The sequence below is a fragment of the Carassius carassius genome, chromosome 38 (genome assembly GCF_963082965.1).
Source record: "Carassius carassius chromosome 38, fCarCar2.1, whole genome shotgun sequence".
NCBI lineage: Eukaryota > Metazoa > Chordata > Actinopteri > Cypriniformes > Cyprinidae > Carassius > Carassius carassius.
The window spans coordinates 4,934,546-4,961,409 of NC_081792.1; the positions used below are offsets into that span (position 1 = coordinate 4,934,546).

Consider the following 26,864-nt stretch of genomic DNA (forward strand, 5'->3'; position numbering starts at 1 on the left):
AAGGTTAAGTTGTACTGTTGTTGGGTTATTTGTAAAATCATAAAATTTCGTTGCCCAAATATAACATTTCAGTATGTATAACCTAAAGAGGCTTATTCCTTTAAGAAAAACAGCAGCAACAACAATATTATAAAAGACACTAATGCTACTATAAATAGACCTTTGTCACCTTTATTTGTGTAGCTCTTTATACAATACTGCTTGTGTCAAAGCAGCCTTACAGTGTCAAACAGGAAAATAGTTTGCAACAAGACAATAAAAGTCATTTTTCCAGATAAAGTCAGTTCATTGGTGATTCAGTGATGTCATCATCCAGTTCAGCTCTCTTCCAATAGTGTCTGTGCAATCAGTCTTGTGTCACCATCTAAGCAAGCCAAAGGTGACAGTCAGTGTTGTGCCTGAACGCATTCATTGAACGATAGTTCATGAACTCGTTCATATTTTGGGCGAACGTGAACTGAACGTGCTGTATTACTGCCTGATGACCGTTACTGTGAACTCGTTCATTCTGGTGTCTGTGAACGGCACGCTCGAAGGTTAACTTCGTTCAATAGGGTGCCAGATTTCTATAGAGCCTTCCAGGCGAAAACCCGGCTAAAACACACCGTAAACGGGTCTTAATATGTAGCGGAAAAACACCCAATCTGTCAACACCAACCACCAGTGTCGCACCGCCGTCCGCTGCATGCGTGACGCGTCATCAAAAAAAAACAGCAACCGACAGCAGCATGTAGCAAGAAGGCGTATGATCATGTAAAATAATTTTATGATGTTTATGACAAGGTCGGTGAGAATGGGAGACAAAGCATTAAAGCAACAATGGGGAAATGCTGTCCCCTCAATGCTAATGTAAACCCTGGTTGGATAAGGATTCAAAATTGGATATGAAGATGAAATCTGACGCATAGCTTCATTGTTAAAACTGATAAAATAATTGCTGTCTGTGATTCTATATGGGCTGTGGCAATAATTTTGAAAAATAATAGCTCGCAGCAACGTAGGCTATGGAAAAAAAAGAACTATGAACTAGTTCATTTTTAGAACTGTGAACTTTAGTTCAAAATTTTGTAGTTTGAACTATGAACTGAACTAGTTCATTTTAAAATTTGTGAATTGAACTTTGAACTAGTTCATGTAGAAAGTGAACTTTCCCAACACTGGTGACAGTGACAAGGAACCAAAACTCCATCTGTGACAGAAATGTTCAGAAATGTTTAAGTTCCTTGTTTAATTAATTTATAAACAAGAATCATCCAAGTTTTGAGTCAGAAAACATTTCTTCCTCTTTCAGCTGGATGTACTGGACTGACTGGGAGGAGGACCCAAAAGAGAGCAAGCGAGGGAAGATTGAGAAGGCCTGGATGGACGGAACCAACCGGAACGTTCTGTTGACGTCTAAGACGGTTTTGTGGCCCAACGGCCTGAGTCTGGACATTCCTCAGGGCATCCTATACTGGGTGGATGCTTATTACGACCGAATCGAGATGGTCTATCTCAACAATACTGCACGCAAGGTGCTCTCACACTGCTGATCTAATAGATGATGTTTATAGGAGAACATGTGTTTGCTGAAAACACTAGAACAATCAATTTACTCGCAATTAACTGTTGATCATGTAGTGTCATATTTTTTCCTCTTAGACAGTTTATGAAGGACAGGAACTGAACCACGCCTTTGGCCTGTGCCACTACAAACACTTCCTTTTCTGGAATGAGTACCGCAGTGGCAGCATCTATAAACTGGACCAGAACACCAAAACAGTCACTTTGCTACGCAATGAACGGCCACCCATCTTTGAAATCCGCATGTATGATGCCCAACAGCAGCTGGGTAATTATAATGTTGCTTTTGCCCTGTTTTTTTTTAGTTGATTGGCAAGACCAAATTTCCTAGTAGGAATCCAGGCAATTTGGCTGTTAAATGTTCATCAGATGTTAACATGTGTTCATCACAGGAAGTAATGCGTGTAGAGCCAATAACGGCGGCTGTAGTAGTCTGTGTTTAGCCACTCCCACTGGCAGGTCATGTGCCTGTGCTGAGGACCAATTACTGGACCCCGCAGACAACACCAGCTGTAAAGGTAATGCATACCACCAAAATATTCCACCACTCACTTGTGCATCCAGGTCACATGCAAAATGGCCATTTAATGTAACTCCGTTGCCCTCATGTCTTGCTGCAGGACAGCAACTGCAAGTCAATTTTATGCTTGCAGGAATGCAGTTTGAAGGTAGACATTTTTGGCAACATTATGAAAGTGGATAGCATTCAAAATGATGGACTTGGGTCACTCTCTCGGTTGTTTTGTTACTAAACGTGTCATAATCCATTTTCATGCTACAACACAAAAACTGAGATTTATCAATCGCATGACCATCTCAGTGTGAACAGAAAGCCAAAACATAAATGCATTTTTACATTTATACAGATGAATGTGTCTATTTCTTCTACTTGTTCTTCTCTGTATAATGGCAGAAATCAATCAGTGGTCCAGTACTGTCGCCTAATATGTTGGAGTGTTATCCAGACAACCAGAGGTGTTGGATTAATTAGCGTAGTATTATCTGTGTAGTATTACCATGATATCAATGTTTCCTTTTTAAAAAAAAACTGTATATTGCAACACTTCTAATTTGGGTATCAAAGGTTATTAACTATGTTGGTTTGGATGTAACTTCATACCCTGAATGCTTAAAAATTACTTTTAAATATCTGTCCATGAGAGGATGAACTACTGCTGAAGAAATCACATGGTAGAAACCTCCATTCAGAGCGACCCAGGTGAGAGATGTGAGGAATACTGCAGGATAAGAGTTAATTCAGTCCTGACAGAGAACAAAGCAAGAAATACTTGCTGAGCAGAAGCAGATCTGATTGTGCAAGCTGCTCGATCATACTGCTTGATAATGCATCATTTCTAGTGATTATCTTGTGACTGACTGTTGATTCAATTAGCTGAATTGAACATCAAGCGGTATAGTTTCTATGTTTGAATATTGGAAACAGAAACTCTTCAGATGTTTCTTTGACAGAGCTTGGCCTTCAGCAGACTTATTATTTACATTTTGTGTGCTTGTATGTGTTTCTCTACAGCAAACCCGTCTTACATTCCCCCTCCACAGTGTCAGCCGGGAGAGTTTGCCTGTAAGAATAACCGCTGTATTCAAGACCGCTGGAAATGCGACGGAGATAATGACTGTCTGGACAACAGCGATGAGACCGCTGAACTTTGCCGTAAGAACACACTCACATCATGTGTTTAACTTTAAACTCCCTCCTTGTGTTGAGCCACCACACACGTGCAGTGGTTGTTTGTCTGTCTGTAGATCAGCACACGTGCCCTGCTGACCGCTTCAAGTGTCAAAATAACCGGTGTATCCCCATGCGCTGGTTGTGTGATGGAGACAATGACTGTGGCAATGATGAAGATGAATCTAACACCACATGCTCAGGTACACACCAACCTCATATATTCATGTTTCATCTTAAAAAACAGTGCGGAATCAATTCCCAAGTCAATTCCAAAATCAGGAATCCAAATATTGTAATACTACGTGATGAGAAATGTCTTTTTACAGTGTATCCTAAACAGGCAAGTCTTTTATTTACTGTGTAATATACAAGTAAGTGGAGTTGTGCCAATGAAGTATCACTATGGTAGTGATGTTGTGCATTTTAAACACACACACACATACACACACAAAGATCCAACAAACTTTGTATTAGTCCATTTCAGATGATCTCATGATCTTCTTCTAAACTCTGAGTCAGCTGAAATGTGCTGTAGACAGCCGTGTATAAATATAGAGTTTATATTTGACTTCATGGCTGAATTGTGTGGTTTGCACTCTTTAATTTAGACTGTATCTATTTTAAGGATATGACTGACTATGTTGCTGCAATTGCAAGTAATTCTAGTCTGCAATGTATCCACTGCATAGAAATATAAATCCATATAAAATGTAGGAATTAATTGGGAAGCAAATTCTTGTAATAAAATGAAATAGTTTGACATCACAGTTTTCTTTTCTGTGCTGACATATTTTCTGTTGCAATAATAATAATAATAATAATAATAATAATGTTTCCTTCACATTGTGAGAAGATTGCACTTCCCCTTTCTGAAGTTTTAATTTTAAGTATGTAACATTCAAGAGCTATATATATATATATATATATATATATATATATATATATATATATATATATATATATATAGCAATCTTAAAGGGTTAGTTCACCCAAAAATGAAAATGATGTCATTTATAACTCACCCTCATGTCGTTCCAAACCAGTAAGACCTCCGTTTATCTTCAGAACACAGTTTAAGATATTTTAGATTTAGTCCGAGAGCTCTCAGTTCCTCCATTGAAGCTGTGTGTACGGTATACTGTCCATGTCCAGAAAGGTAAGAAAAACATCATCAAAGTAGTCCATGTGACAGCATAAGGGATTGTTGAAGGAAAATCGGCTTGTGTCATGTAAATTCAGTCAGGTCCATCTTAAAACAGTTTACACTTCCAAACATTCATTTTGTAATTAATTGTAATAATCCAGTGAGATTTTTGTATGCACAAAAAGTCCAACCATGAACAGAGATCGAAACTAACCTAAGATTACTTGCAGCAATGGAGAAAAAAAATGCATGAAAATCATACAATCATACTGAAAATGTCAAGCTCCTCCTAATACATCAACAAATACAGTGGCAGCAAGATTCCCTTCCAAGGATTCCAACCTAGTGGACACTATAGAAATGAATAAATCCTTATTATCAAATACAAAATGAAAATTCTAATTCTAGGAACAGAAGGACTATACATTTTTCATTTGTTTATCTGCTGCTTATAAACTTTTACAAATACTTTACTGGCATACAGATGACCTGGTGGCTATAACAGTCAGATTTGAATGCGATCAGCTTTGGTTTTTTGTTGCAGCTCGAACATGTCCTCCTAATCAGTACTCGTGTGCCAGTGGCCGCTGTATTCCCGTCTCCTGGAGATGTGACCTGGATGATGACTGCGGGGACCGCTCTGATGAGCCTGCGTCCTGTGGTAAATAATGTTCCCTTTATGTTGGTGCCAGCTTATTGAAATTAATGATTTCGGCCATTAATATGCTTGTGATCATTTTAGAAAAACTAGTTCAGTGCAAGTTTTGTCAGTTCCAGCTTTGAAAGAATTGTTTGACATTTTATGAATTTATTCCTTTTATTCATTTGCATTTTGTAAATGTTATAGATGTTTATTATTACATTTATTTATTTATCTCTTTAATGGCTGATTTTACAAGAAAGCACATTTTTGTTTAATTACACTCAAAACTTCCTATTATCACTTATTTTGTTTACTATAACTATTATATGACTACTTCTATTGCTTTGTGTGTGACCCTTTTAAAAACAGAAGCATATGCGTAAAGACACAAAGTCGTACTCATATTTATGTGGAACCGGCAAAAACTTGCACTCAAAATGCTTTTATGTTGCATTTAATTATTGAATTATTATAGTAAGTCTTTATTATACTTTTGGTTAATTATTTGTTTTATGGACTATTTATGATGATGTTTGTGTCGTCAGCATACCCTACCTGTTTCCCGCTCACTCAGTTCACCTGCGATAATGGACGCTGTATCAACATCAACTGGCGCTGTGATAACGGTGAGCTGCTGACATGTTCTCATCTTCTGTGTTTTTTGTGTCTGTTGCACTTTTTCAACAGATTTCTCTCATTTGTCTTTGTTGGTCATTTCATGTGTCTTTTGTGTAACGTCATGTCCTCTTCTCTTGACCATTTGCCCCTCCCCCTCTGTCACGTGGGCTGTGTGTTGCAGAAAAGGATTGTGGGGATGGCTCTGATGAGTTCAATTGTCCGAACCCGACCGGTTAGTGCATAGGTCAACATGCACCATAAATTAACTTGTGTAATAACATTATAATAAGGCCTGAACAGGATTTCCATATTCATGTAAGCCTGTGGAAAAGTGTCAATTATCTGCAGCAATTCCTTATTTCTAAAACATGTCTTAGATTATGGAAAGATTCTGCCCCACAATGGTTAAACTAACAACCCGAGAAACATCCATAAAAAGAGATTAGCATTAAATATTAACCGATGCTCATTCCCAGTGGTGCATGTGTGATCTATGCAGTTTCTGTGATGTTTTTTACTCATTTTCTATTGTTGAAAATTGTTAACTGTGAAGTGTGTTTCTAAAGAGAAGTTGCCACATTTACTATATTGTATTACTATATTGTGAAATATTCAGCCTATATTTAAATTATTTGTGTATTTGTATTATAAATGTATTGTATTAAATCATAGCCTATAGCTCACATGGACATGTTCCATGTTGGCCAAGTTTATCTCAAAAAATGTTTCCCAGCATGGCTGATATTTTATATTAGTAAAGTATTAAATGTTGCCTATAACTTTTTAGAGTTAGTTAAAAGTTTGGACACACCTTTTCTTTATCTTTGCTATTGAAAAGTATATTTACTTTAATAAAGTATATTAAATATAATTGAAACTGTGAAACAACACAAATTTCAATATGGGAACTACAGTATGTGATGACAAAAAAAATGAAAGTAATAATAATAATAAAAATAATAATTATAATAATAATAATAAAAGTAATTAAAAAAAACAATACAATTCTTAAATTGACTAGATTCCATCTCTAAAAAATCTGTCCATTATCTTACCTTGTGAGGTGCATCCTGAGATGCCATATGGTCTGCAAAACTAAATTCAAGGAAATGATTTTATATCAACAAGTTTATTATGGTCATGAGAAACATAACCCTTGTCAAGAGTGTTCAAACCTTTGACTGAAGGTGTATTTTAAAACATGGCTTATTTTATGCATTATATTTTGGAGGATGATAGCATATATTTGGGAATTTAACCTCTTGCAGACAATGACTGTGGTGATAACAGTGATGAAGCCGGCTGTAGTCATTCGTGCTCCAGCGCTCAGTTTAAATGTAACAGCGGTCGCTGTATACCCGACTACTGGACCTGCGACGGAGACAACGACTGTGGTGACTACAGCGACGAGACCCACGCCAACTGCACTAACCAGGGTGAGTTCATGACACTAATGCTTTGTTCCACACCATGCCTAACTAGACAGCAAACTTGTGCTGCCTTCTAATAAACCTTGGATGTCTTAGCAGCACCTGCTTTTGTTTCAGTTGCCAGGAAGTGAAAGTTTAGAAAAGGTCATCTCTCACAAAGTAACTCCAGGCTCAAAATAAATATACAGAGAGAGACCAATGATGACTCTGAAAGAGCAACAGATTTAACTCACTGAAGGGTACATTAGTTAAAGCATTAGATAAACACAACTCACCATAAGTAACCTGATCACTGGTTAACACTGGCCTTTATAGGAGCATGACTTTAAAGAAGTCATTACTTAAAAAGTACCACATGAAGGCACATCTTGAGTTAGACCTGAAGAATAACTGTGACTCATTTGTCTAAAAAGGCATTTATGGGGAATTATTATTATTAGTATTAGTAGTAGTAGTATTTATTTATTTATTTGTTTGTTTGTCAGATAAAACAAAACATGGTTACTATAGTAAAAACATGGTAACCATAAATTAACCATGATTTTCTCCATTAACCACAGTTTACCCATTTATTTGCAGTAAAACTGTAGTTATATAAATGGTTATCAATATGCCATTTTTCATAAGGGAAGAACATATGCTGAAAGAACAGCTTTATAGTGTAAGAACCTTATTCATTCTCATTTCATTGGAGAGAGCATCCATATACAAAACATCTAAAATGTGGTGTTTTGGGTGCTCCTGGCCCAGATTTGTGAAACTGCCTTATCTCAACATACACCTCAGTCAGACTTTGTTATTGTTCTGCTTTTTGTAAGTCATGGTGTGACGTTTCTGCAATTACAAATCACATGTTAGTTAAAGAGGGCTCCTTGCGTTCACACCACAGCTATATTTACCAAAGTATAGACCTCTCTCTCTCATGGGAATAAACGTCTTTGCCACTTAGCTCTGTTAGAACTAGAGTTAGATATGAGGCACATTACAGGGTCACAATGAATTTAAAAATGGATTAATACAAACAAATCCCACCTCACACAACCACCACAATAACAGTTTTATTTGCCCTCAGAGAATCCACAGTGTTTACCTTTGTTAACTTGGCAGATACTTTTATCCGAAATTAATTACAAATGAAGAATATCACAATGTAAGTAATGAATCCTATGGAGACAGAAACATTTGTTGTACAATATATATAAATAGAAGAAAAGGAAAGGCTAAAATAGGGATGCAGATGTAACACAGTTAAACAACTGAAATGTATAATGAAATAATAGGAAATTTTATTAATAAGGCTCCAGACTTTAAGCTCAAATCTGTTTCATACTGTGATTATGAAATATTACCCCAAAGTTCCTAGCTCACTTCTTGTTGATGCATTCATAATGTTGTCTTCAAAAAGTTGGAAATGGAAATGCCATTCAAATTAGAGCCGTTTGCTGTTGGTGTAGCACTGCTAGAAAAAATCTGTTTGCCTGTATTGGTCCTTGTGATGTGGTGTCTATTGATAAGAGGAGAGGGCCAAGCACTGAACCCTGAGGTACACCCATGGTTTTTTTATATGATTTAAACACTTCTCCTCTCCAGTATAAGCTACCCAATCTTAGTAGTTGTTTTGTAGTAGTTATGATATTGCCATACAATCATTGTTTAAATGATATTTTTCCTCTCCACAGCAACCCGTCCTCCCGGTGGCTGTCACACAGATGAGTTCCAGTGTCGTGTGGATGGGTTGTGCATTCCCCTTCGCTGGCGGTGTGATGGAGACACTGACTGCATGGATCTGAGTGATGAGAAGAACTGCGAGGGTGTAACACACATGTGTGATCCAGCAGTAAAGTTTGGATGCAAGGACTCTGGTAATGATGCAGAAAATATACTATATGTTCTCAGTTTAATGGTCCTATTTTGAGATTCAGTGATCCATGAGAAGACTGAGTTATGAATGAATGGGTCATAATCATCACAGTCTTGGTATTGTTTTCAGAATAAAATGCAAAATGACTCAATAACAAGTCAGTATTATATAATTAAACCATAATATAATATAACCATAAACCATTTAATATCAATATTTAATATATAGCGGTAAGATTGTCTACTATGTGTTTACATTTTTAAACAAAAAACATTTTTATATAAACAGTTTTAGGAATAAGAATCTAGTATTTGAATGAAAAGGTTAGGTAACAGTAACTTTTACTGTGAAATATTATTATTTTTAAGTAAAAAGTATGATTTACTTTATTATGTATGAAGAAAAAAGGGTCTTTAAGCGTCTTCTTTGTAGTTACTTTTGTCAGTTAACAATCATATTTTGTGTGTGTTTGCGGTGTAGCGCGGTGTATCAGTAAGGCTTGGGTGTGTGATGGTGACAGTGATTGTGAAGATAACTCTGATGAAGATAACTGTGAGGCGCTGGTGTGTAAACTCTCCTTTTACGTGTGTGCCAATGACACCAGCATTTGCCTGTCCGCCGAGCAACTGTGTAATGGCAAAGACGACTGTCCTGATGGCTCCGATGAGAAAACCTGTGGTAAGTTTCATCACTGTTACATGAGATGATGATGCAGACTGAAACTCACACTAGCAGGTCGTGGATGGAAATACTCACACCGATACCATTATACCAGGTGAAGTACATAATTAGTGTTGCCTGATACTGGTATTGGTGTTTTAAAAAGCTGCACTCTCGGCTACACAAACATCCAGTAAAAGTTCCGATTTATGTAAATTTTAAAATAATATTTTCTGAAAATGTCCTTACCCTCAGACCATCCAAAATGTAAATGAGTTTGTTTCTTCAGATTTGGAGAAATGTAGCATTGCTAAACAATGGATCCTCTGCAGTGAATGGGTGCTGAAAAAATCCCATATTGAGTTATCGTGTCACCTTCCTTTGTTTTTACTGCCTAACTGCATTGTTTAGATCTGTGTTCTCTGGACAACGTTGGCTGCAGTCATAACTGTACAGTGGCTCCGGGTGAGGGCATTCTGTGCACGTGCCCACTGGGAATGGAACTGGGAACTGACAACAAGACGTGTCAGATCCAGGGCTTCTGTGCCAAACACCTGAAGTGCAGCCAGCGCTGTGAACAGGACAAGTTCAATGTGAAGTGTTCCTGCTATGAGGGCTGGGCCCTCGAACCTGACATGGAGAGCTGTAGGAGCACAGGTGAGATCAACTCTTCTAAAGCCTACTAAGCTACATACGCTCATTAAAATATTCAGGAATAAATGTAATTCATATAATAAATTGTTAAAATATAAACGAATGAACTTAATGTGATGCATATTTGTCAGTATTACATTTTGATTTAAATTTAAACAAATGCATGTATTGTATTATCCCAGTTTCATATGTTAAAACTGCGTAATCCAAATAATAATAATATGGATTTTTTTTTTTTCTCTGAATGAAAAGGGTTTAACAGTATATACCAAAATATTTCCACAAACAGAAGAAATCTGTTAAATCTGGTGAAAAAAACCCCAGAGTAGGTATGAAAACGGTTGAGGTTCACAGTGTTGGGCAGAAAATGAACAGCTATGTGCACTGGAGGAACACTTCACCCGCACATAGGAAGTGGTCTTCTATATTCTATAAAATCATTGCAGCTGGAGATGATTTTGTTTTCCTTCAAAGATTGAAAAGTGAGGTTTTATTTTAAGAGTTGTTGTGTGACAGAATGAATGAAAAGGAAAATGACGGGGAAGTGTTTAGCAGCATTATTACTGGTTTATTTTTAAATGAAAGAATGTAAATGGCAGAAGAAAGAGGCGGGGTTGAAGATTTAAAGCACAACAGTCCACTCAACCAATCAAATGATGAATTATGGATTGCTGGACGTATCTCACATGCCTTTCAGAATTTTTTTTTTTTTTCGATAAACCGAGGAAATGTCAGTCTCACATGTGATTGTCAGTCTCACATCATTTTACAGACTTTTAATATTTTACAGAGCAGATGATGTTGGAAAATGTCAGAGCATTTGCTCAGTTGAGTACCTTACTTTAGTGAGTAATGAGTTACGGCGCTCTTTCAGTGAGTTCTTTGTTTTTCCAGATCCTTTTAAACCCTTCATCATCTTCTCCAACCGTCATGAGATCCGACGGATTGACCTTCACAAAGGAGATTTCAGCGTGTTGGTGCCAGGCCTGAGGAACACCATCGCACTCGACTTCCACCTTAATGAGAGTACGCTCTACTGGACTGATGTTGTTGAGGACAAAATATACCGTGGGAAGCTGTCAGAAAATGGTGGTAAGTTATTTAACATATGATATCATATTAGAAAAAAAAAAAAAAAAAAAAAAAAAAAAAAAAAAAAAAATATATATATATATATATATAAAACTATAAATAAAATAGTTAGGTATGTATGTTCCCATACGTGTGTTTCTCCGTCTTTCCCTTATTTTGGTTTCACACAGCAGCGCTGACAAGTTTTGACGTGGTGATCCAGTATGGATTAGCTACTCCTGAAGGTCTGGCTGTAGACTGGATCGCCGGGAACATCTACTGGGTTGAGAGCAACCTAGATCAGATCGAAGTGGCCAAACTGGATGGGACGATGCGCACCACTCTACTAGCTGGAGATGTGGAGCATCCACGAGCCATCGCGCTGGACCCCAGAGAGGGGTAAGCAGTCCATCATTGCTAGTCTAAAACTTGTGTTGAGCCCCTTTAGTGTAGCTTGCTTTGTAAACGGCATTATTTTAGTAGGACGGTTAGCTACAGGAAGATGGAGGCTCACTGCAAACTCAGAATAAACAAACAAAACAAGTGTCAGCTGGTGTCTCCCAGACCTGGTCCTCACTTTCCTTCCGGAGCTCCTTCATTAAGCTCAAAAGCACTTTGTTTTGGTGCGGCTCTGCCCTTCTTGCCACAGGAGTTAAATTAAAATTTAACTGGTGACTAAAGCAACATCTTTAATTTTCCTTTTAAATTTCAATTATATAGGTTTAAGTTTTTCATCTAATATTTATATTTAACTTTATTTCATGTTGAAAAAGTAAGAAATAAACAAACATTAATAATATCAATATAATATTAATAATAATTGTAATATTCATTATATATCTCACTGTGTGTCATTTTAAATGATTATTACTGTTATTTTAATTTAAAGTTTCAAGTGCCCTCAAAGGAGTAATTCACCCAAAAATGAAAATGTAAAATGAAACTCATTTATTCACCCTTATGTTGTTCCAAATACAAAACAATTCTAAAGAATGTTGATGCTGCCTTTTTCCATAAAGTAAAAGAATACTAAGTGCTATAAAGAATGCTGGGACCAAAACACTTTTGACAGCAGCATTTAAAAAAGCCCTCATCTGTGCTCTGACTCTGTAGAATCCTATTCTGGACAGACTGGGATGCCAGCATGCCCAGGATAGAGGCTGCGTCCATGAGTGGACATGGCAGGCGCACCATCCATAAGGAGACGGGCAGCGGAGGATGGCCCAACGGACTGACTGTGGACTATCTGGAGCGCCGCATTCTGTGGATCGATGCCAGGTGATGTTTGAAGACTCAGCTCATAATAGGATGTGTTTTACCCATGTAGGACCAGCTTCTGGTCAAGCAGTCCCCTGACACTAACCCAATCCCTAACCCTGGGGTGTCCAGTCCTGCTCCTGGAGGGCCACTTTGGAGTTTAGTTTCTAAAGATCCTTAAGACCTTGTTTCGCTGGCTAAGGTGTGTTTAAATGGGGCTAAAGCTTAACTCCAGTAGCAGGATTGGACTTGCCCTGATCTGAGGGAAGTCGTGGCATAGTGGTTAGAGAGTTTAGCTCCTAACCCTAAGGTTGTGGGTTCGAGTCTTGGGCCGGCAATACCATGACTTAGGTGCCCTTGAGCAAGGCACTGAACCCCCAACTGCTCCCCGGGTGCTGCAGCATAAATGGCTGCCCACTGCTCTGGGTGTGTGTTCACAGTGTGTGTGTGTGTGTGTGTTCACTGCTCTGTGTGTGTGCACCTTGGATGAGTTAAATGCAGAACATGAATTCTGAGTATGGGTCACCATACCTGGCTGAATGTCACTTCACTTTAATTTTTTGATTCATATTAGAAACGAATGACCCTAGAAATGGTTTATTTATGTCTCGTGTCTCAGGTCTGATGCGATCTATTCAGCTAAGTATGACGGGTCTGGACTGATCGAGGTGCTCAGAGGACACGAGTATCTCTCGCACCCGTTTGCTGTGACGATGTATGGAGGAGAGGTTTACTGGACAGACTGGCGCACAAACACACTGGCCAAGGCCAACAAGTGGACAGGAAACAATGTCACTGTGGTTCAGAGAACAAACACACAACCTTTCGACCTGCAGGTGTACCACCCATCTAGACAACCGCAAGGTATTCTCCAAACTTTATTTCAATGTTACTCTGATATCAATATTACTAATGGCTAGTGAAATGAAAACAGTGGGATATATCAAAGTATATCAAAGTCAATGTACTGTACCACCACGGATCCTTTTCCTAAAAGACTGATTCAAATGCTTCTAATGGATTCCAAACGTTGATTCCAGTAGCGTGATTTTTTTCATGTCAAAGTGATGATTGTCTAGACAAAGCTACAATAATATATAGCATTGGAAGCACATCATGATAGATAGCATTACTGTTCGTTGTGATCAGATCCATCCATGAGTTGAAAACATGACATCTAAACTTCTGTTGACAGGTGACTGACTGAGTTGACCAGTGAATTTGGGTTTGAGCTTGACTGGTTTGGGAAGTTTGGTGTTAGCAGGTTGCTAAGCTAACAGCACAATCATTTTAACTAAAAACAATACATTAAATATAAATTGTGCATTTTTACTGAGCTATTTCCTGATACTTTTCATCATTAGTGTCATTTCTCTCAGCTTGTTGAGATCTTTGCAGATTGAGCTCATCACAGTGCATACATGTGACGCTGTAGTTTCTAGTGATCGTTTTGATCCGTTTTGAAAGATCGCAGCTCAGACCGAGGGAGCAGCCAGTCTGCTTGATGAACACGTGTTGATGGTGTTTGACGCTTAATAAAGCAGTGTGTGAACAAACTTGTCATGATGGTTTAGCTCACTGACTTCATCTTATAGAGGCAGACTTCTGTTGTTCATGTCTGACAGGAGCAGTTGTGTTGAAAACTCATAACCATTGGATTAATCATTCTTACTTTTTCATCATACTTTCTGTCCTTATCAAACAGCGTAGATATAGATCATGAATCATTCAAATAAGTGCAAATGCCCGTAATATCAAAATAACCAAACTTTGGCCAATTCATCTGTATTGCTGTCTCAGCTGGTTCAGTTTCTTGGTTGCAGCAATAAATTTGAATGTGATGGAGACACAATAAAGTATCACCGCCTCTCATCTCTCTCTCTCCGTTTCTCCAGCACCAAACCCATGTGCTGCTAACGGTGGTTTGGGTCCATGTTCTCACCTGTGCTTGATCAACTATAACCAGACGTTCTCCTGTGCCTGCCCGCACCTCATGAGACTGAGCGAGGACAACCACACCTGCTACGGTATGAGCCAGAGCTCATCTCCTCATCTCCTGATCTCCTGATCTCCTGATCCAGAGATTATCCTGACTGAATCTGTGCTGTATGCAGGTTTACATCTGCAGACATATTTGTTGCTTTATGGGCTTCTTGATATAGTCCTGCGTGAATAAATCCTAGCAGTGATAATCTCAAATAAAACTAAAACTAATAAAATTGTTTTTGTTCATTGAAAAAAATGAAGTAAAATAGAACAAGTAGATGGAAACTAATTAAAAATATTTAAAAAACCTGAAATTCATTACTCAAACTGAAATCAAATAAATATAAGCTATTATAAAAGCTAAATAAAAATATAAAAAAACGAATAATAAACACAAAACCACGTAACAAAATAACTTAAAAAAACAACAACTTGAAAATGAGAATTGAAATTATACAAATAAAAGCTACTTTAAAAATAATGCTAAAATAATGCAGAATAATAACAATGAAACAGTTAAGGATATAATAAGTGTCTACTTAATAGCCTTACTGTCAACTGAATTTCTTTATGGCTTCTTTGCAGCCATACCTACTATAGATTACCACAGGAAATAGATTTGTCTCTTAATTTGTAAAAACAATATATATATATATAGATACAATAAAGTAATGCTCTTACAATAGAAATCTATGTGCAGAAGAATTGAGGAAGGCTTGCCTACACAACTTTAATAACAACATGCAAAAACACAGATAATCCTGACTGGGAAACACAAACATGAACACGAAGGGCAAAACAAGACCCTCCAGGCAACCCTGACCAAAAAAAAAAAAATGAATAAATAAACAAGAACACCAATAAAATCATCTTAAATACACAGAGAAATCAGTCATACCAGGGATTCTAGACACAAATCAATCAGCATTTCTTATAATTAATACATTTATTGTCCCCCAAGTTTCAGATGTTTAGTTTGACATTAGCAGTTACTGGATCTTCATATCCATTGCCTTGGAGGAATCTGTTTTGTCTCTGGCTCCAGTCATGACGGGTGTCTCTGTGTCTCTTCCAGAGTCACGTCAGTTCCTGCTGTACGCCCGTCAGATTGAGATAAGAGGAGTGGACATCTATAATCCGTACTACAACTACATCATCTCCTTCACTGTCCCCGACATCGACAACGTCACGGTTGTAGATTATGACGCTCTGGAGCAGCGCATCTATTGGTCAGATGTTCGGACTCAGACCATCAAGAGGGCCTTCATCAACGGCACAGGAATAGAGACGGTGGTGTCTGCAGGTATGACCTTCATTCAGACGGACTTCAGTGGGAATGGAATAAAACAGAAAATATTTGACAGTACTTTTATTTTACTGGGTTGCTTTAATATGATCATTACTCCATTCCTTTGCTAGTGGATTTGCTACCTGGCTGGGATGAATATTGTATTATTAGAAATGAACATTGCTGTTGATGTAAAAGCTGTTTTAGCTTTTAATGTCTCTGCGGTTATTAGTTCAGAATGATATTTTGCATAATCAGAAGTTTAATTTCTAATACACTACCGTCCAAAAGTTTGGGCTCACTACGTTTTTTTTTTCTTTTTTAAAGAAATTAATCGTTTTATCTATCAAGGACGCATTAAATGGATCAAAAGTGACAGTAAATGGGTCAAAGACGTTAAGATGTCCGGATCAAAAGAAATGTACAAAAGTGATTTTGTGTCCATAGAAAGCGCATTAAATGTACTGTAAGTAAAATGTCTACTTTTAAGGTTTCAAATAAGTTTTTGGAGAATAAAATGTCAAAATTTGGTTTAAATAATAAGTTACATTGTCATTCAGTGTAACACAATATTTATGCAAAAATTCAAACAACATGCTTATTCTGACGTGTACATATTAAAATATCTAAAAGAATAATGGAGCATACTAAATTTTATTGTGTTTTAAATTATAGTAAAAAAGTCTTACTGACACATGGGCAAAACCTAGGATAGTGGCAAATGTTAAAAATGTCAAATTACAAGTCATTAGTATTTGGGGTGAAAGTAATTAGCCTTTTAATATGTCACAAATTGATTTTTGTTTTAAATATGCCTGACAAGATTGTTACACTGAATGACACTTTACTGGGTGTCTGCTGTAAATCAGGGGAAAATGTATATGATATTTATTTTTTGCTCAGAAAAACAAAAACAAAATTGAAATTAAATAAAACAGAAAACTTTTTGCATTTTTTTTGGGGGGGGGGCTACAACAGTTTAAAGCAGTATTACACTTTTTTTATGCTTAAACACTTTTTCGTCTTTGACCCAAATACATATATGATGTCATGAAGGATTTCTGTTTCAAATAAATGCAGTTCTTTTCAACTTTCTGTTGACAAATTAAAGAAAAATGCTGTTTTAAATTGTAATAATATTTCACGTTTAACTGTGTTTTTGATTAAATAATTCCAGCCTTGGTGAGCATTAGAGACCATTGATTATCCCAATAAAAATGTAATTATGACCAGTTATGATGTGAGATTAAAATAATGATCGGCTTCATATATACTGTAGCCAGTTCGTTCAACTGAGACACAATATCTATGGTTAGTATGGTTATTTCTAATGGTTGTCAGAATGACCGATGCACTATGTAATCCAGATGACATTCTTTCTTCTGTGGAACACAGAAGGAAGATATTTTTTTCGTGAACTTTTGACATGAGGGTAAATACATTTTTTGATGAGCTGTCCCATTGAGTTGAATCAAATGATTCTATTCGGAGTTCACGAAAGGCTTTAGAATATCAGGATGTGGTTGTTTAAAGCTGACTCGTATGAGAATCTCAGTCATTGTTTACAGTGCAGAACTGTTGTCCTGTTTACAGTCGAGTGTGTTTTTAGAAATGCTGTTTAAGTTAAATTAGCAGAGCCCTCAAAACCAAATTACAGACATGTGGGTTATACGATGAAACGATGACTCACACTTTACCATCTGTCTTTCTGTTTATCCGGATGTTTATCCCTGTGGAAATGCACTCAATGTTTAGATTTATTTTTTCTTATCCAAGAATTAATATCTGGAAATGGTTATTTGGTGTGTCTTGCGTGTGATCAGATATTCGCAACGCACATGGTCTGGCGGTGGACTGGGTGTCACGTAATCTCTTCTGGACCAGCTATGATGGCAATAAGAAACAGATCAACGTCGCCAGACTGGACGGCTCCTTCAAGAACGCTGTTATTCAGGGCCTGGACAAACCCCACTGCCTCGTGCTGCATCCTATACTGGGGTGAGTTCAGTCATGCCACAAACACTTACGACATTTACCCCAGAGCACTAACACAAGAACACAACGACTTCCTAAAAGATGCAAAACAGGATGCAGCCGCATGCACTCTTGTTTTCTCATGTTTTATTGGAAGACATAATGACATAGTGTACAGGCTTAAGGAAAGTTTCCTTTTGATTGCATGAAAAAGAGAAAAATATGTATCTGATATGCATCAAAAAGACAAAATTTCAATGAGTTTTTAAGTGTAGTCCATATCAGACACTGATCTGACTCTCCTAAATGGACACCTGATGTGAAGAATGAGCACGAAGAGGTGAAAAAGGGCCCAAACTGCTTTTGTATCATCGTTCTTTATTATCGTCTTCCATGCTTGTGGAAATGAAGCATGCAATGAAATAAAATACTCTATAACATGATATTCTAGTTTTTGTTAATATCTTGAAATAGATTTGACTTTGTATATTCGTCACCTTAATTTTATAGTTTTATAATAATATGTATCATTTATTTTATTATTATTATTATTTTTAATACTTTATGTTTTTAAGTCACGTTTTTAAGGATTTCGTTTTAGTTAACTATAATAACTCTTGTTTTTAATAATCCTTAATGGCATGTTCCCAATAACCATTTTCTAATTTATGATTGTGATTTGAAGGAATAGTCATGTGGTATCTCAGAAATCACTCAACATTTCTGTCATGTTGTCTGTGTCAGAGCTCTATGTGCACAGTGAAAATGAACAAGAACTTAACTGGTCCATTCAAAATGAATTGTTCGCTGACTCGTTTGCAGAAGAAACATTTACTTTGATGCACCCAGCACATGCTGCTCAAATAATTAAATCATGACTTAATAATTGCACAAGGCCATATTGTGATTGGTTAATTGAGTCAAATGTTTGATAATGGGATGTAACCTGCTGAACATTCTTGTTTTGTTAACTGTTTCATGTCCAGGAAGCTGTACTGGACTGATGGAAATAACATCAGCATGGCCAACACTGACGGCACGAACCGTACCCTGATCTTCACCAATCAGAAAGGACCAGTGGGTGAGTGACAGCTGACATTTATTATTGTTAATTTTTTTATTATTGTTAAATGAATACATTTAACGTATGTAAATATAAAATGTCATGCAGTTCAGAATCCATTGAGAATTATGAAGCACATCTGCATCCTTTTGAGCTGCTGAGCCGTGTGTGTGCTGCAGGTCTGTCCATAGACTACGACACGGAGCACCTGTACTGGATCAGCTCAGGAAACAGCACCATTAACCGCTGTAAGCTGGACGGGTCAGGGCTGGAGGTGTTAGACGCGGTCAAAGGCAAACTCAACAAAGCCTCTGCGCTGGCTATCATGGGTAAATATAGCACTGATCGTTTCATTGGCTGTCCTTTTTGAAATACTAATGTTATGACTGCTGTTGTGCAGGTGATAAGCTGTGGTGGGCGGATCAGGGCACGGATGAGATCGGCACCTGTGATAAGAGTGATGGAGGAGACTGGAAGGTCTTGAGGAACAGCACGTCTCCCATGATGCACATGAAGATCTACAATGAGACCGTGCAGACAGGTTCAAGAATCAACTACATGCAGTGTATAAGGAACTATTCAGATGACAGCCAAAAAAATCTGTGCTGAGCACAAATTGCAATTTTCAAGCTAGTTCATTGTGCCTGCAATGAGCCTCATTAGCATTGATAAAAATAATGACCTTGACTTAATTTAAAGCGATAGTTCACCCAAAAATGAAAATTTGCTGAACATGTACTCACACTCAAGCCATCTAAGATGTAGATGAGTTTGTTCCTACATCTGGACAGATTTCAAGAAATGTATCATTGCATGACTGGCTCACCAATGGATCCTCTGCAGTGAATGGGTGCCGTCAAAATGAGAGTCCAAACAGATGATAAAAGCATCATTATAAACCACAAGTAATCCACACCAATTCAGTCCATCAGTTAACATCTTGATCCGTGCAGATTTCTCTCAGGTGGCTTTTTCACTGGAGGAAGCGTTATTATGGATTATGGACTAATATTTTAGCTCAAAACAATGTCGTAAAAATGCAATAATGCTGGGTTCGTTTTCTTACAAACGAGCAGATTTGGCTCTTGAAGATGTGAACTGATGGACTGGAGTAGTGTGGATAACTTGTGGATTATTGTGATGTTATTATGAGCTGTTTGGACTCTCATTCTGACGGCACCCATTCACTCCAGAGCATCCACTGGAAGTGATGCAATTCAAATTTTATCTCTACTTCTTGAATGGCTTGAGGGTGAGTACATTTTCAGCATATTTTCATTTTTGGGTGAACTGTTCCTTCATTTAAATACTTACAGCACGTCAGTTTACAGAGCTAGTGCAGATGACCCCCGGTTAAACTGTATTGTGGGTGATTTGTGCTGAGCTTTTGTACTGAAATTTGTCCCTTAGGTAAACTTGAGTTTGCTGGCCTAAACAGTGTGTTTTGTATCATCAGGTTCCAACATGTGCAGTAACAACAATGGTGACTGCTCTCAGCTGTGTCTGCCCACATCTGCCTCCAGCCGCACCTGCATGTGCACCGCGGGATACAGCCTGAGGAGCGGACAGCAGTCCTGTGAGGGTACGAGCAGAACACACACACCTGACATTCAGACTCACAATTATGTGTGACATCCTTTTGGGAAAATGACATGTACGTAGGTACAATAAACCACGGTGTTTGCACAGAGTAGATGCTTGGGTGTCGCTACAGCTGGGGATGTTTTTACCTGACAAATGAAACACATCCCATTTGTCATGCTACCTTTATAGATTGCATTGAATGTATCTTAAGTACACATTGTTTAGTTGTCACACTTTTTGTAATTTGACAAGTCTTATAAATTGTGTCAAAACTAATCATTTTCATATATATATATATATATATATATATATATATATATATATATATATATATATATATATATATATATATATATATATATATATATATATATATATATATAATTTATTTTATTATTTTTAAATTGTTTCTTTGTTTATTATTTAAGATCAGTTTTCCATACTACTGTTTAAAAGTTTGGAGTTAATATTTATTTAATTTTTTTTTTTTTTTTTTTTTGAAGAAATTCATCAGGACACATTGAATAGAAAATTCTAGTGAAGACATTTATAATCAAAATATTTCCATTTTAAATAAATGCTGATTTTCGTATTTTTTTAAACTTTCTATTCATCATAGAATCCTTAAAAAAATAAAAGTATTACTATTTACAACAAAACTGTTTTTTTTCAGTATTGATAAATCAACATATTCAAATGATTTCTGAAGGACCATGTGACACTGAAGACTGGCTGTTGAAAGGATGCTGATAATCAGCTATGATCTCAACAATAAATTACATTTTTAAAAAGTTATAGTATTTACATTATTTCTGTTGTTACTGCAACATTGGTGTGCAAACCTTCAAAACTTTGAACAGTAATGTATAGTAATGTTTAGTCTTGGAGGGAAATCCAAGGGTGAAACATGAAATCTATACATATAGGAATTTGAAAAGTGGCAAAAAATAATAAAACAAGCCTGTATTTGTAGAAACAGACTGATGTGTGGAGATTGTGTTGATTTCAGGTGTGGGTTCATTCCTGCTGTACTCTGTTCATGAGGGCATTAGAGGAATCCCGCTGGACCCCGCTGACAAATCCGATGCCCTTGTACCTGTTTCAGGCACATCACTCGCCGTCGGGATTGATTTTCATGCCGGTGAGTCTCATATCTCCTGATTTATAATGCAGATGTTTTCTGATGTACAATAGTGGTTTAATATGTTAATTGTTTAATTGTTAAACTGAGCTGGAAAAGTCTGAAACTCATTCCAAATAATAAGAATTATATTTGTCTGTCAATAAACTGAATATATGTGAATATGTTCCAGTATTGTTTTTTGTCATCCCACAATATATATTTGTGTTTGACCCTGGACCACACAGGGTCACGCACACACACACACACACACACACACACACACACACACACACATATATATAGATCTATAGATAGATAGATAGATAGATAGATAGATAGATAGATAGATAGATAGACAGATATGATCTATATCATATGAGATAGATATGAATGATGACCAATTATATATCTGTTTTTTTGTTTATGTGTATTTTTCTGGTAACTGTATGTAATCTATTCTGTAATTCATATTCATGTTATATAGATAACGACACCATCTATTGGGTTGACATGGGTTTGAGCACCATCAGCAGGGCAAAGAGAGATCAGACGTGGAGAGAGGACATCATCACTAACGGCATCGGCCGCGTGGAGGGCATCGCTGTCGACTGGATCGCCGGTGACTCTCAAGCACACGCACTTTTGACACTTTCAGATGCATTCAGATCTTTATTGCAATACCATCACTACTGCCTTGTTCTTGTGTGTGCTTTAGGAAACATCTACTGGACGGACCAGGGCTTTGATGTGATTGAGGTTGCCAGATTGAATGGCTCATTTCGATATGTGGTCATCTCCCAAGGACTGGACAAACCGCGGGCCATTACTGTACATCCTGAGAAAGGGTGAGATCTGAATAACGCTGACTTCCTGTCTTTTATTGTACATTTCTGTTCCATGAATGAAGCAGCGCTCTCCTCATGGGGGCTTTTGTGTGCAGGTATCTGTTTTGGACGGAGTGGGGACAGTATCCACGCATAGAAAGATCTCGTCTGGATGGATCTAACAGAGCTGTGCTGGTGAACGTCAGTATTAGCTGGCCCAACGGCGTCTCTATTGACTATCAGGTGCATATGACACATTTATGTCAACTCTGTGTGAATATCAGTCTTTTAAACTAAGCACTAGGGGTGTAACCATTCACTCGTTTGTTGATGCATCGATTACAAATCCTGCAAATGCATAGATCTTGAAACATGGAATTTGAATCATGAAACATTTGCTTCAGTGAATAATTGATTTTAAATTATTTTTTTTTCTATTGGATAAACACATTAGACGAAGCATTTCCATACTGTAATCATATAAATGCTCTTAAAAAATAATCAAGATCGAATTGAACTGAATATCATTATGAATTGGACCTAATCAAATCATTCTGTATTTGCATTCCTGAACCAAATTAAAAATGAATCTTGAATTTTGAATCGATTCGCTGTCTAACCACAGTAACATATTGCTAAGCTTATTTATGCAATAGTTTGATAAAAGCATAAAAGTATATAGTGACATATTTGGTAAGATCTATATTAATTATATTGATCACATTTTTATTCATAGTTTTATTTATTCAGACAGATAGAATGATATTAGAACATTTCTAGAATGAATTAACACATTGTTTGCATGATTTAGCATGTTTCTAACCCCTAACTAGCACATTGCTACATGTTGTAGCACGTTTTAACACATTAGGTTTCTAGCATTATCTAACAATTTGTTAGCATGTTTAACATGATGATAACATTTCTAGAAATAATTAGCACATGTTTTAGCATGTTGCTAGCAGGTTTCTATCATGCATTAACACAATGCTAACATGTTTTAGCATTTTTCTAGCATGATTTAGCATTTTGCTAGCATGTTGCAAACATTTTTCTGTTATGATTTAATACATTGTTAGCTGGCTGCTGTTTGTGCTACAGGTCTAGATAAGCAGCTCACTAGGGTTTGGTAAAAAGCTGACATAGATGCAAATTATATGAAATGTATTAGCAACTTCCTCTCATTAACAGATGACACAATAACTGACTAAAGTTGTGGTTATTGTGTGTCTTGTAGGACGGTTTTCTGTACTGGTGCGATGCGCGCACAGATAAGATTGAGCGCATTAACCTGGAGACGGGTGAGAACAGAGAGGTGGTGCTTTCCAGCAACAACATGGACATGTTCTCCGTATCTGTGTTTGAGAGCTACATATATTGGAGCGACCGGTCAGTGTATGATTGTAGACTTTAAACCATTTATTCTTCATCACCAACATGATGATTAAGCTACAACACTGAACATTTTAGAGTAGAATTTTTAATACACCTTAATTTATTTGCTATCCCTATAGAGCCTTTGAACTTAGTCTAACCAAATAATGTTAAAGTGCAAAATTTGTATATGTTAAAAGTCTTGAACATGAACTATACATATGTAAATTGCACATTACAATTATTATTTTATTTATTTATTTAAAAATAAAAAAGCATATTATTTCTTTAGGACTCATGCGAATGGTTCGATAAAGCGCGGCAGTAAAGACAATGCAACAGATTCAGTAAGTCTGAGGACGGGCATCGGTGTCCAACTCAAAGACATCAAGGTCTTTAACAGAGCGCGACAACAAGGTGAGTGTAACACGACTTTGTTCTTGCAAGATGTGCTGTAACACAACCAATAATACAACATAAATTATGCAGAGGGTTGTTTATACTTTTTATTACCAACTTTACCACTGCCTGTGTCTGTGTGTATTTATTTTGGTTAAATGAATAAAGGATAACTGTATAATACAGTACATAAATCTTAAATTTAATCTTAAAATTTTAGCTACTTGCCAATGCAATATTTCTCATTTTCATTTAGTTTTAACTTGATGCACTAAAATAACTAAAATGAAAACTTATATTAAAATTATTAAAAATATATAGACATAAGAAAGCTAGTAAATATGACAAAAATACTAAAATCTAAATTTAACACGTAAAAGCTAATTTGAAATCTCTAAGTATAAATAAATATATAAACCCTATAAATCTCAATCAAAAATTCTCATTGATACTAAAATATAATTGGATTGTTTGGTTTTGCTTAAATCAAAATTTACCGTAAACTATTCATATTCATTTTTTTCCCTCTATCCTTTTTTCTTCATCGTTCAAAACAGCGGTTTTAAATAAAATAGGAAACATGTTGATGTCTCAATTCCTGATTGATAAACTGAGTCACTAAATTAGCATATTGATTTCATGCTAATGCTATTACAACTGAATCTATAAAAAAGATTCAGACTTCTTTCTTGGTTGCAGTATGTCTTAACCGTTAATTTCTTAATCTGTCTGCAGGAACTAATATCTGCAAGAACAACAATGGTGGCTGCCAGCAGCTTTGTCTTTACCGTGGTAATGGACAGCGAACATGTGCTTGCGCTCACGGAATGTTAGCCGAGGACAGTCAGAGTTGCCGTGACTACGATGGATACCTGCTGTATTCAGAACGCACGATACTAAAGAGTGTGCACTTATCAGATGAAAACAACCTCAATGCACCAATCAAACCATTTGAAGATCCTGACCACATGAAGAACGTCATCGCGTTAACGTTTGATTACCGCGGAGGAGGCGGAAAAGGAGCAAATCGGATCTTCTACAGTGACATCCACTTTGGAAATATTCAGCAGATCAATGACGACGGGTCAGATCGGAAGACCGTGGTCGAGAGTAAGTTTAAAATAATTGCGTGTCTCTACTTTCTACTTGCTCTTATAATTCCTGGTTGTTTTATTTGTCAGTTACCTCATTTTTCAAGGTTTTATGTCCATTGTCCTTCTTTCTGTCCATTTTCAGTAGTTCCTGATTTTTTTTTTCAAAACCCCTTTCTGTCAAATACATTTTCACAGTGTTTCTTGAATGTTAGGATGAATATTACAAAAATAAATCTATAACATGCCTGACTCATATTTTACCAGTACCAGTACCAGTTCAAGACATTTTCAGGTTACATCCACTATCGGTCTGTGGTTATTGTAATGATCTGTATTTCTTAGCAAAATTAATGTATTTATGATATTAGTACTATCATTAAAATTAGCCCTATGCAGATACATAGAGCTAGTGGTTTGAACCAAGGGTATTATAGTTAACTAAAACTAAAAACATAAATATATATATATATATATATATATATATATATATATATATATATATATATATATATAAAATTCCAGCTAGTTTCTCATTTTCACTTGATTTAACTTGATGTACTAAATTAAATAAATCTAAAACTGACTAAAAAGAAAACAACAAAAAAAAAGACACAAACACAACACAATTATTAAAATTTTAACAAAATTTTTAATGAAAACTGAAAATAATAAAAATGTTAAATGTTAATTAAAAAATATAATGGTATGCAAATTATAAGTATTAAAATTCAGCATTTTACGCTTACAGTTTGAGGGACAATATCATATATTGTTGAGAAAAGAGTGAGTTCTCTTTCAATAACATTGCCCGGGACAGCCTATGATGTCACTACCTGTGTAGTATAAAAAGACACTAGAGGAACTCTTCATTGTCTTCTTCATCTTCATACAAGATTGTTTATGGAAACACCCGGCAAGCATGCTGAGAGTATGTGTTCCTCCATGTCACGAGCTTCAATATATCTGAAGATTTGCATGACTCGTGTGGTATGAGTTGGAGAGAAGCATGTGTGTTCAGTTCTCGAGGAAATAGAATGCGCTCATTGCACTTATCTTAGGAATAGTAATTTGTGCGTTTGACTCAGGAGAAAGCTGGATGTGCTCATTGTGATGCATTCGTGGGACTACCAAGAGCATAGGTAAAGCTTTGCTGTTTACTCAAGATCATTGGCGCCGTTTGAATGAGCATGTTCACCTCGTGGCAGTTGAGCAGGCTCAGTTAGATGCTTTTGTGGAATCTAGTGTTTGAACAGATCATGTTTGGCTCTCTAAGGAGATAAATGCTTGCTGCGAGATGCAATCGTGCTTGGAAATGCCTTGTGTGCTTGATTCTCTTATAAAGGGATGAGAATTGAGTGCCTACCACCCTTGTTTCGGGTCTCGTGGCTGCCGAGGCAGGGAGACCAATCATGTGGCATGGAAGGAATCTGAAGGTGCTTTCCCTTTCAGGAATTCCTTGTTGTTTCTAATTCTTTATACAGAATATAACCTGTGTAATGTGAGATACCTATTATGAGTTTTTGGGGCATATATTATTCATAATATGCCCCCTTCTGATATCCAC

At 36.7% G+C, this 26,864-nt stretch overlaps 1 protein-coding gene across 6 annotated transcripts in view; it reads left to right on the plus strand.

The window, feature by feature from the left end:
• LOC132119172 (low-density lipoprotein receptor-related protein 1-like) overlaps positions 1–26,864 on the plus strand; it is a 182,483-nt gene that overhangs the window by 81,180 nt on the left and 74,439 nt on the right. For 3 of the 6 annotated variants that reach the window (XM_059528940.1, XM_059528944.1, XM_059528941.1), the window contains exons 13-41: positions 1,292–1,514; positions 1,642–1,831; positions 1,956–2,081; positions 3,095–3,235; positions 3,328–3,453; positions 4,942–5,058; positions 5,586–5,666; positions 6,927–7,094; positions 8,768–8,950; positions 9,430–9,627; positions 10,021–10,266; positions 11,158–11,355; positions 11,526–11,733; positions 12,448–12,612; positions 13,211–13,455; positions 14,487–14,618; positions 15,653–15,880; positions 17,689–17,863; positions 18,826–18,920; positions 19,082–19,231; positions 19,303–19,443; positions 20,359–20,484; positions 21,496–21,627; positions 22,094–22,228; positions 22,325–22,454; positions 22,550–22,676; positions 23,671–23,822; positions 24,100–24,224; positions 24,942–25,316. In XM_059528940.1, coding sequence (XP_059384923.1) covers positions 1,292–1,514; positions 1,642–1,831; positions 1,956–2,081; positions 3,095–3,235; positions 3,328–3,453; positions 4,942–5,058; positions 5,586–5,666; positions 6,927–7,094; positions 8,768–8,950; positions 9,430–9,627; positions 10,021–10,266; positions 11,158–11,355; positions 11,526–11,733; positions 12,448–12,612; positions 13,211–13,455; positions 14,487–14,618; positions 15,653–15,880; positions 17,689–17,863; positions 18,826–18,920; positions 19,082–19,231; positions 19,303–19,443; positions 20,359–20,484; positions 21,496–21,627; positions 22,094–22,228; positions 22,325–22,454; positions 22,550–22,676; positions 23,671–23,822; positions 24,100–24,224; positions 24,942–25,316 — 4,838 coding nt within the window. The remainder of the gene's footprint in view (positions 1–1,291; positions 1,515–1,641; positions 1,832–1,955; positions 2,082–3,094; positions 3,236–3,327; positions 3,454–4,941; positions 5,059–5,585; positions 5,667–6,926; positions 7,095–8,767; positions 8,951–9,429; positions 9,628–10,020; positions 10,267–11,157; positions 11,356–11,525; positions 11,734–12,447; positions 12,613–13,210; positions 13,456–14,486; positions 14,619–15,652; positions 15,881–17,688; positions 17,864–18,825; positions 18,921–19,081; positions 19,232–19,302; positions 19,444–20,358; positions 20,485–21,495; positions 21,628–22,093; positions 22,229–22,324; positions 22,455–22,549; positions 22,677–23,670; positions 23,823–24,099; positions 24,225–24,941; positions 25,317–26,864) is intronic. The other 3 variants (XM_059528942.1, XM_059528943.1, XM_059528945.1) reach the window with 1 other exon arrangement.